Source organism: Drosophila takahashii, chromosome 2L, assembly GCF_030179915.1.
Source record: "Drosophila takahashii strain IR98-3 E-12201 chromosome 2L, DtakHiC1v2, whole genome shotgun sequence".
NCBI classification, from domain to species: domain Eukaryota; kingdom Metazoa; phylum Arthropoda; class Insecta; order Diptera; family Drosophilidae; genus Drosophila; species Drosophila takahashii.
The window spans coordinates 1,331,170-1,346,079 of NC_091678.1; the positions used below are offsets into that span (position 1 = coordinate 1,331,170).

At 42.8% G+C, this 14,910-nt stretch overlaps 1 protein-coding gene across 2 annotated transcripts; it reads right to left on the reverse strand.

Moving 5' to 3' along the window:
• Positions 1-336: 336 nt before the first annotated feature.
• Atet (ABC transporter expressed in trachea) lies at positions 337-12,853 on the reverse strand. 2 transcript variants are annotated; one of them, XM_017159589.3, is made up of 7 exons: positions 12,295-12,853; positions 10,023-10,461; positions 3,778-4,092; positions 2,345-3,630; positions 2,182-2,282; positions 1,543-1,831; positions 337-1,481 (listed from the first exon to the last, which is right to left on the reverse strand). In XM_017159589.3, the coding sequence occupies exons 2-7, from the start codon at positions 10,289-10,291 to the stop codon at positions 1,270-1,272; spliced, it is 2,472 nt and encodes an 823-aa protein (XP_017015078.2). In that variant the 5' UTR covers positions 10,292-10,461; positions 12,295-12,853; the 3' UTR covers positions 337-1,269. The 2 variants fall into 2 exon arrangements, with proteins under 2 accessions (XP_017015078.2, XP_017015079.2); XM_017159590.3 differs by lacking the exons at positions 10,023-10,461; positions 12,295-12,853 and adding an exon at positions 4,371-4,639.
• Between the last annotated feature and the right edge of the window lie 2,057 nt (positions 12,854-14,910).

Genomic DNA, 14,910 nt, shown 5'->3' on the forward strand with positions numbered 1-14,910 from the left:
CAGTTGACCTGATGATGTTTTGGGCTCTTTATTAAAAATACTCTACCAGCTTTTGACTGTAATCCATAAGGGTTTTGTGTACAATAATGACCATTCTTTAACTTTAATGTACAGGCTAACATGCGCTACGAACTACCGAAATATACAATGCACCATATACAACAGTTATATCCGGGGATTGCTTGATAAACAATAAAACAATGTCCTCCTCAAAGGAGCCCTAATATGTTGCCACCGATTTCTGTTCCAACAGAGATGATCTCTTGGTTTTATATATATCACTCCGGATCCAAAAAATAATGGGATAGGGGCTTTAGAAGGAAGGAGAGTGCGTGGTTTAAATGAAAATTGCATTTATTTTGGCATGATAAATGTAGACGTATAAAATTAAACTAAACATGTACTAAATTAAAATGTAATAATCACAAAAACGCGTAGCTAACACAAATCCGATTGCATCCCACCGTAATAATAGTAATTGCTTTTTATCACCAGTTGGCCAGGTTCCCTCCTCTCATTACTTTTCTTTCCTCCTCCCCTGTCCGGGAAATGGGAAATGGATTTCCCAACCCGAACGGCACCGCTTTCTATCACAAGGGAATGGTTTCTACTTCCGCTTTCCACATCTCGCCTTTACTTCCGTTCGATTGCACGCTGGATCTTTAATGGTTTCCAAAGTTGATTGCCAAAAAGAAAAGAGTAGAGAAAGGTGGCTGCTTCTTCTTGAGAGTACAACTTAGGGACGGAGTGAAGAACGTTGGGAGAAAGTCGCGTCCTGAATTCTGCTTCGATTCGGTTTCTTGTTTCTTGTCTACAATTTGTTATGTTTTCAACCTACTTAAGTTCAGACTCTTTTCTGCTTGGTCACAAGAATTATACCTCAATTTAAGTGTGTGCTTCTCTTCGAAGTGGGGCTCTACGTGGGTACTCCTAGTTTTATATATAGATCTATGTAAATTCCATTTGGTTTGGTATGCAGAACAGCTACTGTATGGGTGGTATATATATATCCATGGGTATATATTTAGAATCCTCTTCTAGATGCCAAAGCGATGTCTATCTGTCTGTCCATCTGTCGGTATAAACGTACAAAGCCCGACGGGAGAAGTTGAAGAATGCGGTAAAGCTACGATCTAGCTACAATCCTGGTATCCCACTCTCCCTCCTCGCCCCCTAGCCCCCCAACCTTTTCTATATACAGGTGATCTCTAACGTATGTGGTATAGTAATGATAACCCTAGACTATGAACAAATCCCACTTGGAACCGCCTAGCGGATCATGTGCAGTTTCCATCGCAGCACGAAATACGCGATGATGCGCAGGGCGAAGAATATTCCGATGAGGGCGACGGCATCCACCCAGAACAGAGCGTTATCCATGGACATCTCCTCGAGGAACTTCTTGGGCATGCGGTAGTGACAGTACATCTGGTTGCAGTGCATCTTGGGCCGATCCATTCCGTAGATGGCCACCATGGCTCCTAATGGATAAAATATTAAAGATAATATGATACATATGATCGACTTATGATCCCAACTCACCTTCGAAGCCATAGCGCACATAACTGACGTACGTGACCCACTGCAGGTAGCCCGGAATGGTGTCAAAGTTCACAAAGAACCCGGAGAACAATATCGTGGGTATTGTGGTCACGGGACCCAGGAATACCCCCGTCTCGATATTCATCCCCGCTCCGATCAGCAGACCCAGCGATTGGGCCACCAGTGAGTTCAGCACGCAGATTAGCACAAACATCGAGACCCGGTTCAATTCCATGGGCTGGGAAGTTAGGTAATACACCACTAGGACATAGACGCTCGAGAAGACGATCTGAAGGGGAATAAAAAAGTGTTAAAAAATGATACAGTAATGTAGACTTAGGACTTAAAGATATTCTGATATATCTCATGATCATTAAATAATAGAATAATATTAAGGTTTTTGCTTTCAGTTGTATAGATGTAGTAAAGAAAGTAAAAAGCTACGATTCATTATCAAAATAAAGTCTCATAAAAATTTCAGCACTTCCTTTACAGGATAAATCTAATCATTACTAAAATCTATTTAAATTCGTAGTTCTTAGAATGTTTGGAATTAAAATTTAATTATCAGTGAAACATACGTTTTATATAACTACCGCTTCTTTAATTTAAAGATTTAAAGATTGGATTTTTATTCACCTGAAACGGCATGTCCGCCAGGGTCTTGGCAAAGTAGAAGGCCTTCAGCGAGTACCAGTAGTTGAGATGCTCCCTCACGAACACCGACATTTCGGTGGGGACTGCGAATTAAAGATTCCAGATTGAAATTGAGCGAAAGGAACCATGAAATCTCACAACTCACAGGTCAGAATGGTGGGCATCATGGCGGTGAAGGTGGTGAACAGGGAGACGAAGAAGATGCAGCCGGCGTTGCTCATGATCTTGCTGGCCTCGTTGCCCACATCGTAGTAGATCATCCCGATGATGGCGCCCACGATGACGTGCGAGAAGAGTCGCATGTGGGTGAGCATCTTGTCCCTCAAAATGGTGCGAAAGGAGCGCTTGAGCAGGATCCAGAACTGGGTCCATCCGCTGGTGGGGAAGCCCGTCTTGCTGGGCAGGGTGACCACGCTCTCGTGCGAGTCCAGCAGCGAGGTCATGCAACCCACCACGGCACTGGGTCCTCCGCCGGATCCTCCCGAACCCACCGCATTGTGGGTGGTGCCCTTCGAGGAGCTGAAGCTGCAGCTGTCATCCACGGCGGCGGTTGGCATATTGACCACGCTGCAGTCGGAGTTCTGCGACTGCTGCGTCTCCAGCTTCATCGGTGGTTTCAGCTCCTCCGCGGGATCCTCTACGAGGATCGAGGGTTCCAGCGGCGGCTTCTCATCCTCCAGGGTTAGAGTGGCCGTCGCCCCACTGCCACCGCCCTTGATAATGTCATTCTGGCCCATCTTCTGGGCCAAGGTTAAAACATAATCCTTGTGCGCGTACTTCTTGCAGGCACCACTCTTCACCGCCTCCACCAACTTTGGCACTGCATCTCCGTACTCCCCGGAGGCCACCTCCAGAACGTAATCAGCGGGGTTGTGATACGAGGGGCACTCGTAGCCCAGCGACGAGAGGTAGGGCACCAGACCCCTCACTCTGCCCTCGTAGACGCACTGTCCCTGGGCCAGCAGATACAGATGATCGAACTTCTCGAAGAGTCGCGCCGACGGCTGATGGATGGTGCAGACTATGGTCCTTCCCCCCCGAGCCAAGGATCTCAGCAGTGAAATCAACTGGAAGCAGGTGGAGCTGTCTAGTCCCGAGGTGGGTTCATCGAAGAACATTACGGGTGGATTGTTCACCAGTTCGAGGGCAATCGACAGACGCTTTCTCTGACCACCGGATAGGTTGCATGTCAGCGTATTCACCGACTCCTTCAGGCCTATCGTCTCGAGAATCTCCTCGACCACCACCACCTTGGCGTAGCTGATCATGTTCTTGCCCAGCTTGAGGTTGGCGGCCACCATCATGGCCTCGCGAACGGTCAGGTTGCCGATCAGGACGTCGTCCTGCATGATGTAGCAGGAGAGCTTGCGGAAGCGCCGCAGATTCCGCTCTTTGCTGTTTATCAGCACCGATCCACTCAGTTGGGAAGTTCTAGGAAAAGTTAAGAGTTTTGTTAGTTGAAAGTTGATATTTGATAATGGTTTAGTTGGATTTTGGTCCCTCGAGCCGGATCTTTTTCTAGCTTATGGTATCCGGCTCGAAGGACCATCACTCTAAAACCTTTAGGTTATAACTCACTTGTAGCCAGCCAGGATGTTCATCAGCGTGCTCTTTCCGGCTCCCGAGGGTCCCATGATGGCCGTGATCTCGCCATTCCGGAACTTGCCCGAGACGCTCTTGAGTATGGTCTTGAAGCCCCGCCGATGGCTATCGGCCACCGAGTAGGATATATCACAGAACTCAATGTCCACCGGCGGCCTTTGCGGCAGATGGGACAGGGCGATGGTGCCCTTCTTCTGGCCATTGGGACTCCCGCCGCTGTTGTTGGCCACCTTGGGGGCCAGTCCATGATTATTACCGCCCAAGCCGCCGTTGCAAAGGTTGTTCTGGGAGCTAAAAAGGAAAGAGAAAGTTTTTTCATTTAGTTGTGTGTCATTTGCAAGGTATTTTAAGTAAAGCTTAAAAAATATTGACATTATCGATATTTTCGATATTTTCAAGCATCGATATTTATCGAAAGCATCAATGTTTTTAAGGTTTTGTGATAAACATATGAATTTAATAATGAAATGAATTAAAAACATCGATATAATCGATTCAATATAGTGCAAATATCGAAAATATCGATATTTTTCAAGCTCTAAATCTAAGGGGTTTTGTTCGATTCCTACTTGGTCCTCTTTTGCAGGGCACTGACACAGCCTCCATTCTTGGTCAGCTTGGCCTGGACCAAGGACATGGAGCGCTGCTGCTGCTGCAGCATTTCCGCATAGGCCGCGGCATAGGCGACCGACCTCCGGCGATTGACATCCTCGTGGGACAGTGACTGTGATTGCAATTGCGATTGAGATGCAGCTGTATCGAAACTGGAGTTCTGGATGCCCCCACTTTCCACGCTGACGCAGCGGGTTAGCTTAAGTTCCATAATTACTTGCAGTAAATCAGCTAAACACTCTTTAGCGCCTCATGATGCCGCCCCCAGAACGACCTGAATCGCCAATCAATGGATCAATCAGCAGCGTCAGTCATTTAGTGACCCCTCTTTGCACCCATCTCAATGATTTCCACCCATCGCCACCCATCACTCAACCACTGCCCACCTCCCACTTTCGAAAGGCCAAAGTTCGTTCTGGTTTTTGTTTCATTCATGAAACGGCTGTCGCATGCGGGTTCTACTCATTCCTCATTTCTCTTGGCTGAAAGCCAAAGCCAAAGAGCCGAGTGCGTTTTCATTAGTGGCAAACCGACTTCGATTGATAAGTCCGCCGACGCCAACCGACCGACGACTGCAACTACGGGCCAATGCCAATTAACATTACATCTTTTTGGGTGCAAATTTGTTGAGCTAGTTGGTCGAAATTGATTGATTGGGAAGCCCCTCGATGTTAGAAAGCGGCCAGTAATTAGTAGGTATGCGAAGCCAGCGTGAGGGGATTAAAGGTCAGTGTATCCAGCTGAACTACTTATCACTGGCGTGTCGAGAAGCCAGGAATGAATATAGAAAGCTGTACAGCGAAGCCTTATAAAGGAGGGATTTTGATTGTAATTTAATGATTTTAAAAAAATATTTTATTAGTTTAATTGTTTTTTTTTTCATTTTATTTATTTTTTTAAATTTATTTATTTTTCTTATTTATTTATACTTATGTTCCTTGCATTTTAAAGAATAAAATCCCACACATACGGGAAAGAGCAAGCACTGCATTTAAAGATAAAGCTGCATAAAGAGTTCCGATATCACAGAGTTCCCTTGTCACTCACTGTATACCTAGTAATATTCCCTATATTCACTCACTCAGCAGGCACTATGGACTCCATTTATGTGTAGTTCTCCAATTATAGAGTAAGCAATTACTTTCTGGAATCCGCTTCGGCATACAGTATAATTTCTATAATTTCGAGGCGAGCGTAATGCCAAGATATTAAAATAAAATTGCTGGTAATTCTGGTGGGGGGAAAGTCAGCTGTTTCGTTGGCTGTGAGCCATGCTAAGTGAATACAGATACAATTGAGAGTGAGACTATAAACAATTTCAGCTCTGCTTTGTTTGGCTTTTGTTTGTGCTTTTGCTATTGCTTTGCTTTGGCTTTGCTTTGCTCTGCTTTGGCCTCTTTCAGTTACGATAAATATTTCATTTTTTGTTTATCGGTGTGAGTAGTCGTATTGCGAATCATTTCCCGCGAATATCTCGGTGCACGAGCACCGAGAGCGAGTACATTTCAAGTGCGCATGCACCCAGAGTGCATGTGCTAACGAACTCAGCACTCAGTATCCAATACCATATACCCCTACCATTCGCAACTCAACGAAGACTCGACGAAGTTTAAGGCACTTTGTCTTGCGAAATGCACTCAGAATAAAGAGACTGTTTTCCTTTTCCTCTAAAGAAAAATGGAGGTGGGGTAAAATACATATAAATTAAACTCTTCTTCGCAATTCAAGCATTCAATTGGATTCAAATGGAGTCGGCCACGCAATCCCTTCCGGGTTTCTTTTCATTTCGATTGCTTATCAATCTTAATGCGTGGTAATTGTTGCCAGGTTCGGTGGCATCGATTGCGGGCCCTACTTAATTGATTGATAGCCGGCCATAAAGCAGCAGCTGCTGAATTGAGTTACTAGCAACTCAATATATATCTGCCTCTGCCGAGCTACTGACTATTTTAGTTCTGAATTTCGTGAACCTTGGGGCCACGGCGCCAGTTACATTGTGTTCGCACTGATTAGGCACAACCGGAAATATCAGCTGGCGTTAGGTCATCCCCGCTTAACGACAATTAAGCGATTTAGAAAAGCGGTCGTGGAGGCGATTCATTGCGATTAATAAAAGTATTAATAAAAGCAAATGTGCCAGCCGATGGTATCTTGAGCAGAAACAGAGCAGGAGTGACGCCTTTCGCAAAAGCTTCAATTAAAGCTCGTGAATTCCAACATAATTTAGGGGAATTTCTAAAAAATAAAGTGATGCTGCCTTCTGCAACCAAAAAATACAACATTTAAAAAGGAAAACATCATGTGCATTGTTATAAAATTTAATCATAATGCTTTAGAAATGCCCTCTTCGAATAAATTGAAAATCGTTAAAACATTTCTTCTATGATAGAAAAGTACAAAAATAAATACATAAAAAATACTATATTTTATATTGTCCATTTAAAAATTTGGCCTTAAATATGCTTTCTTCGGAATAAATCATTCAGAATAAATAGAATTAGAAATTCTATTTGACCTTTTTATTCTTTCTGTGATTGTGAAAATATAATAAAGCGAATGTAATATATTATTTATTTATATTGACCATTTAAATATGACTTCGTTGAAATAAATTATTCTGAATATATTGAAAACAAATCGAGAAATATGATAAAGCGAATGCAATATATTATTTATTCATGTGGTTCGGGACTTATTTATTCTTTCCAAAAGCAATTATTCAAACGTTATGCATGGGAACAATCATGTGGCTTTAATTCCTGGGCCATTCAATTCGAGCTATTAAGGAAACGCGGCAAGGCCAATCAAATGTGGAAACGGATGTGTGGGCGTGGAAGTGGGAAGTGGGCGGCTGAGGGTTGGAGGTGGTCTACTCCTGAGCGTGGGAGAAGGTCCTGTCCAGGACCTGCCGCTGCTACTTTTGTGTGCCCTCGAGGCGGGGAAGAAGGTCAACATGGCAGTCGAGTGTGTTGGCTGGCTTTCTTGACTTTTGCGGTCGTTCAATCGAACCAAGGATGCACAGGTTGTCATTCGTTGGAATAAAAATGGGGAAAAGAAAAGGCAGAGACGCCTCAAAGTCTGGCACTGCACTTGGTATTTTGTCGTTTTTGAGTTTGCGGCAACTTCACATTACATAACCGGCCGGCGTACACGGCGTATACGTTATACGTAGTCCACTTGTCCACTTGCCAAAAGAAAAAATCACACGTAAATAACAGCCACGTGGAGGACCGCACACTGTGTATCTCCCCCTATTGTGGGAGTCTTTTCTCTAATAAGCACATCAATATTTAAGGACGAAAAAGAAAACTAAGGCAAACGGAGTGGCCCGCACACAGACGCGATGTTGCCGCAGGACTAAAAAGCTAGAAAGCTGAAAAAGCCGAACGGAGTCCAACTGCTGACTGCGGCACGACTTTGGACAGCTTGGCGGCTTGTTCGATTTTTCCAGGCACCCGGCGCCGCGAGGCTCTCCACTGTCCTCTTGCCTCATAAAAGGGGTCTGCCGACTCGGCCAAGAGATATGGCTTGGTAGTATTGTGAGTAACTGATTTCTTCGACCAAGTAGTGATGTATTTAATTATTTAATATCCTTAAAATGAGGAACTTATATCAATTTTTTTTAACATTTTTATACGAAAAATAACCATATGGAAGCTCCTATTTTTCTCATATTTCAATCTTTATAGGTATTTACATACCATTTGATTTTAATTGGATTTTATGTTATAAGAAATTAGTTAGAACATGATTTTTCTTTGCCAATGACACGCAAAGCATACAAAAAAATAATATTTCGATTATAAATAAGTTAAGAACCCCCTGAAATCCTTCAGCCTATTTTTTTTTTCATTTTTCGATTTTTCTATTTTTTTTGGGATATAAAGAAAATTTTAATAATAATTACCTACACATGTGTATCTCTTTAGAAACAGAACACGCACATTGTACAACAATATTTCCAATAGAAAATCCTTGAGCAAGGGAAACCCCCATTCGGCGTTACTTTCAGAGCCCCCAGGACCCCTTTTGTCTGCCCGCCTTGTATTGTTTTGCTTGGTCTTATGGCTTTTACGGCTTTTTGCCTTTTGGCGGCGTTTCATTCACTGTTACATGTTTTATTTTTCTTTCTCTGGTTTTCTCTGGTTTTCCCTCTCCCTTTCCCGGCACACATGTGCGTTTGCTTGTGGCTTATTATTTATGGCAGTGCCGACAGGGCGGGAAAAGAGGGGGTGGGGGTGGCGGACCGGGTCGAAAGGACACGTAGGATAGGTTGGCATTTAAGGCGCTCTTTATGTCTGCTTTACTGTTCGCTTCCCATCGAATCCTTGGAATCCTGGGGCCTCACTGATTGCCCAGGATTGTGCAGCATTCGAAAAGCTGTCCTCGAAAAAGGCCCCGCCTGCCCACAAGTTTAATTAGATTGCTGGACCTGCATTGATTGGTTTAGTGGGCGTTTTACCAATGGACTTTCAATTTGCATTTTAATTAAGTCACTAGGTATACACCAGGTAGAAAGTTCAAGGCTGGTGGGATAAAATCCCAGTCGTAACTTTCGCAATTCTAATGCAATTTAAGACCCAAAGTTTTCAGTTATCCGAGAGAGAGAAGCTTTAAAATTATTTTTACAACGATGCATAATTTAGGAGGGGGCGTGGTTGGCACCATTTCCATGCCGACACGCGATTTGTGAGACGGAGTCGAGGCTTCGAGGAGCCATCGATTTTCCAGGGCATTTTCCTCTTCCTTTTCCGTTCAGCCGACACACCTCAAATGTCCTGGCAGGTGGCATGTTCCAAAAACGGAAGGAAGATACGAGCATTACAGATGCGTGCTAATTTTGACTCGACATTCTCGTATTAATAGCTATTCCCACTCCTTTTTCATAGCTTTGATTTTTCTGTAATGGTTTTATGCGGCGAGGTGTTAAAAATAGAAGTGTCGCCTCAGCGGAAAAGTGACTTGTGACAGTGTGATTAGTTAGCTGATACACTCGACCACCTTTCCACCCACAAAGCCACACAAAAAAGCCATACACCCACCCACGGGAAAGTCCTTGGCTTCCACAAGCGGAAATTGCAGAGTGGCCGCAGGAACGAATGCAATTCTATACAGCAGTTCAGGGTCACGGGGACATAATTCAATTCATTCCCGCTTATAATCCCCACACAGCCGAAGTGACAGCTCCCCGGGCAACCCAAAACCCCCTAGCCACTTATTTCGACTCTAATCCCAGCTAATGCAATTATCTAGCTACATACGGTAAAAACCGAGAGGATAATATATAATGTAGCCTGGTAAGTAATATTATTCAAAAAGAATTCAACGCGACAAACTATTTAAATATTTAAATAAATATTATAATCTCTCTAAATCCCTGTTTATATTTCATTCATTTATATTTTACTAACTTTCAACGATTATTTTCATGAACAAGTAAAAGAGCGAAAACAAATTCTTTGCACAACAGTGGTATTTGAACTCAGGCCTATTTTTAAATTTTAAGAACTTTCGCGAAGAGAGAGTGTAAAACGCATATCTTTGTGATAGCATTTACTCATCATAAAGATATAAATAATAAAATATTTTATCTACATAGAAAGACTCACCCGTGGCTGTTCTGCTTGAGGTCGTTGGTCAGCTTCAGTTGGCTGAGCAGAGGCACTGGCTCCTGTCTGGGATTAGGATTTGAAGTTGGATTACTGCCCGTGGAGAGCGTAGACAAAGACATATTCCCGCTTGTGTAGAGAACGGCATTGGGTGCTGTGGTGGCCGCCGAATCGGAGACTTTGTTGGGACTCTTGGCCGCCGGCAGGATGACGGCGTGTGACGAGCACTTGTCCACCAGCGGGACACTAGAGGCCTGCAGCTCGTTCATGGCTCCTAGTTTGTGTATTGGGCTTCCTTTCTTTGTGATATCGTTTAGTTCTTGGCTTTGGCAATGGGCATATGGCTCCTAGTTAATTGAATACACTGAGGATTGGCATCTGCATTGGAAGTACATGAATAATGTAGGTGGTTTTTCCGCTCAGCTCTCAGTTCTCAGCTCTGCAACGAAAGGGAAATGGGAAAGCGAGATGCAAATCAAGCATAATTTAAATGGAGGTGTTGCCTCTATTGATTTGACAAGCTCACACATACAGAGTGAGTAGATGAGAGTGCATATATTACATCAGAGCCCAGGAAGTGCCACCCATCTAGATTCTAGAGGCCTCCAGCTTGGAGGTTGCCCCACAACATGAATTTCTAATTACTGAACAAAGCCCCGAGAGACCGAAAGACCCCCAGTCGCATTTACAGATACAAATACAGACCCAGTTGAGAAACGACGACACCCGATAAACGTTGAATTCAATGCCAGACACTCGAGGGCTCAGGGAATCGGCTTCATAAACAGCTGTTCTACAGCTTGGACAGCCAAGAACCAAGAATAAAGAACGAAGAACCATTGACCAGTGCACAAGTACTCAAATACTCATTCCCTTCAGAGAGACACTCACTAACAAAGTCCACTGCATCGGGAGTTGCGAACTGGGTTTGCCTGCACTGGGAACCCATTTTGCAGGTGGCCGTCTGATAAGATTTCTACGTTTACCGTTTAGCGATGAGAATTCCGACTTACTCATGCACTGCAAGGAAAATTCTTTCTGCTTTTAAATATTTACAATCATTCCTAAAGTTTTCATGGTTTCGTAAGACTCAATTCTACAAAACTTTAACGTAAACGGAAATATTTTTCCCACTTCTATAAATTATATAATTTTTTTATGTATGGAATGGGTTATTCAGATATCTTGTTTATTTACAAAGCAGGAAAATTTAAAAATCAATTTTAAAATAGAAAAACAAGATTAGTTAAAAGTTTACTTTAAGAGTTCCAAGTAAAATCAAATATGGGTTAATATAGTACATTGTAATCGGAAATAGTTTCCACACATCTATAAACTATTTCTATAAGCACGTAAACATTTTTAAAGGCTGTTTACTATTTATTATTTTAAATGATTCTACAGATCCTTTGTTTATTTTTAGAGCATGATCAGTGCGTGTAGTTTCTCCCAGTGCACACGAGTATTTATTAGAGATTTGTTTGCAGTTCGATTAGCGATTAGATGGGCAGACCGATAGGCTTCCTGCTACTGGTGGCGGGCTTCCTTTTCGCTAATCGCAATAGCCGAAGATGTAAGGCGCGTAATCGCATACCCCGTCTACCATATATAGGCTTCTAGTTATATGACGGCCAGCTGTTGTCGGCCATCGACTCGTTATCTTGAAAACTGTGGAACCGGCACTCGAAACTGGCCACGCACAGCTGCCGATTGGATTGGATTGTCTAATCTGGGAATCAATCGACGTCGGACGATGGGGAGTTTCGATTTTGGGGCTTCTCGGAATCGCACTTCGCACTTCTCTCTCGCCTTCTGTGGGTGGATGACCCGAGATGAGGTCCTACCCTAACCGCAATCAAAGTAGGTCAGTTTTGGAGCCAACCTCCCTTTTGGAACTCTGACCCCTTTCTACCGATTCCCCCATTCCCCATTTGTTTTCCTCTTTTTCGGGTGGCGCGACTTCAGGCTGCCAGATTTTAGATGTGTCATATGCTATTAACAAATAAAAGCGCGGGCATAAACATTTGAAAAACAACGGAGCACATTGCTAAATTTCCACCTTCTCGGGAGAGCGCAGGCGCTCTTCTGCAGATACAAAAGGCAGGAAAACATTAAAGATACATATGGGTCTACCTAAAGGAGGGGGGATGGAAGTCTGTGTAACTCCGGTTGGGAAGTTCTTTGGCTTGATGGAGTGGTGGTGGAACTGCAAGCCTCCGAACGACGCAATTACTTCACTCGCATAAAAATGAAAAGGTTTTATTTCACTCACCTTTGGATTTCTATCAAGATGAGACTGTTTTCCGAGAAGAGCAAAACACAAATGGCATAAAACGTGTTTTTGGTTTATTAGCATTATATATTTCTTTTTTGGCCGCTGCCCGAAGAGACGGTTCTTCCCCAGCACATTTAGATACTTTATACTCTTTGCTACTTTGTAGATACTCAGATACTCGCACTCGTGCCTTCTTGGCTATTTATTTTATATATTTTTTTTTTGTTATGGTTGAGGCAGCCAGCAAACAAACAAACAACGCCAGCTATTCAAATGCGCGAGAGAGAACCGAAACACCAGATGGTATATGGGTATACGGTATGCGAAGCACTCCAGGAATACGCAAAAGTGTATCTTGTTCCGGGGCCCGAAACGTGTTTTATTCAGCGCGATCCGATCTGTTTCGATTGAAGTACTCGATTCCTGCCCAAAAATCCCGCTCGATCGCAGGAGGCAACAACAGTCAGGCAGCGCGAACGACGAAGAACTGAGCAGAAACTGAATTGGATTCGGAATCGGAATCAGAAACAGACACAGAAACAGCCACTGAAAACTGAAAACTGAGACTGCGGCGGCTGCTAAGCTACCAGCTGCCAGCTGAGAGCGCTTTCGCTCCTGGTACTCTGCTCTTCTCGTATTAAATGGTATTTGGTATTCGGGTACCTGTATCTGTGTGAGCCACGGCAGACACTCGGATACCAGCAGAGTTTGGTACCCACATAGATATGGACCAAGGTAAACAATAGAGAAGACCCGTCTATGTTACTTATAGGTACAGGTTTTGATAGACCTATAGACCGAGAATATGAAAACATTCAAAAATTCATCATGTATCACATCATATTTTTAATATTTTTTATGAATAAAAAAAGAACATTTTTTTTTATAAATTACAAATAATTATGAAGAGAGGTTTAGATATTATATCTCTAATTAAACCTTTTTTTTACGCAATCAGTTAATATACAAAATATTTAATATTCATTACATTTATGTTAAAATAAAAAAATTATTAAAATAAAGAATATGTAAATAAATAAAACATCTTTTGTCAGGGGTGCGATGCGAAATCCGGATCTTACACAGGAACTCTTTTTTTATTTTATTTGTTATTATGAGGCGTAATCCGGAGTATATAATAAATGATTAAATCTCATTCTGTAAATATTCAAAAAATTAATTTAACTGCGGTGAAGCCTCTCTTTTCATTTAAGATCTACTTAGGTACTTTTTGTTGGTAGGTACAGAGTACCTTTCCCATCACTCGTCTCTACTATTTGGGTTTCGTCAATGGGGAAGTCGTGGCTCTCTCGCTTTGTCCGACGTTCAATTCAAACGCTGGCATACACTTAAATTAACCGAGAGTGTGCGGATGTGTGGGTGAGCGGTAGTGCGCATGGCGCATAAGTGTGCGTGGGGGTTCCCCCACCGGGAAAGTGAGAAGGTGGTTCTTTGTGTGCTGAAAATCCTGTTCCTTTTAGCAGAAAGTGTTGGAAATCCTGTTTCTTTCAGCAGGCGACGGTGTGGGGAAAATGTAAATTCCCTAGGAAAACCACATAGAATCCTCATTTCCCCCTTACTTTTTGTGTCACCCCCGTGTATTTTGAAACCAGAGACGGAAGAAATGTAAGGGGTAAATGAGGTTTTGTCCCTTCCGCTTGTATGGAGAAACCTCTTGAAAATATGTTATTTTCCAGAGGAATGTTCCCGCTGGGCCGCTGCTCTGAAAACAGCTGACTGTAAACACACACAAAGAGCGGGGGCCCAGTGGGAAATCCAGTGCGATTTGGGTTCAGCTGCACTTGGATTTGATGGAGCGAAACTCCCCAGAGAAGCAGAGAGATAGAAAGAGAGAGAGCGGGCGGGAGTACACGGCGAGAAAGCGGGAGTTTTGTAATTAAATTGGACAGTTTCGGTTTTTATAGGGGGTAAAATTAAAATTACCTGAGGCCAGAGGGCAGTACTTGCATATTTCAGACTCTAGATAAGCTTATATTAGCTCAGATGTATTATTCATATGAATTTAACACAAAATAATACTAATCTACTAACATTTATAAGTCCATCTATGTCTTTTTATAATTAAATCTTTCAACAAATTCTGTAGGGTAAATATTAATAACGTTTGTTCTGAAGAATTCGCGGTCTCATTTTGTTGAAGAACCCATATTTGGTTTTAAATGGTTAGATCTAATGATCTTATGATCCACTTTGGTTTCTCCTTTTCTGATTAATTTTGCGGTTGATTTGGTTCACAAAATACATGATATAGGACCTATAGTATATATCAGTGGTAATTCCACATTATTTCTTGCTCTGTAATGAGTGGATATCCCTGAAGAGAAACAATGCTTTTTTCGCCACTCACTTGCATTATTAGTCTGACTGATAGCGAACTTTGAACCTCACGATCGCTGAACAAAGCGCTGGAACCAAACAAAAACAATTGCGATTTCTTCGTAGAATTGGTTGGAGAGGGAGGGGTAGGGGTTGAATGGAGGGAGGGAGCTGATATCAGCATGAGTAATCCTCCCCTGACTTCTCCCCTTATTGACTGTATATCCTAAGACAAAGCCAAAACGTGATTTGCCGATTCTACGCTTATTTGTAACT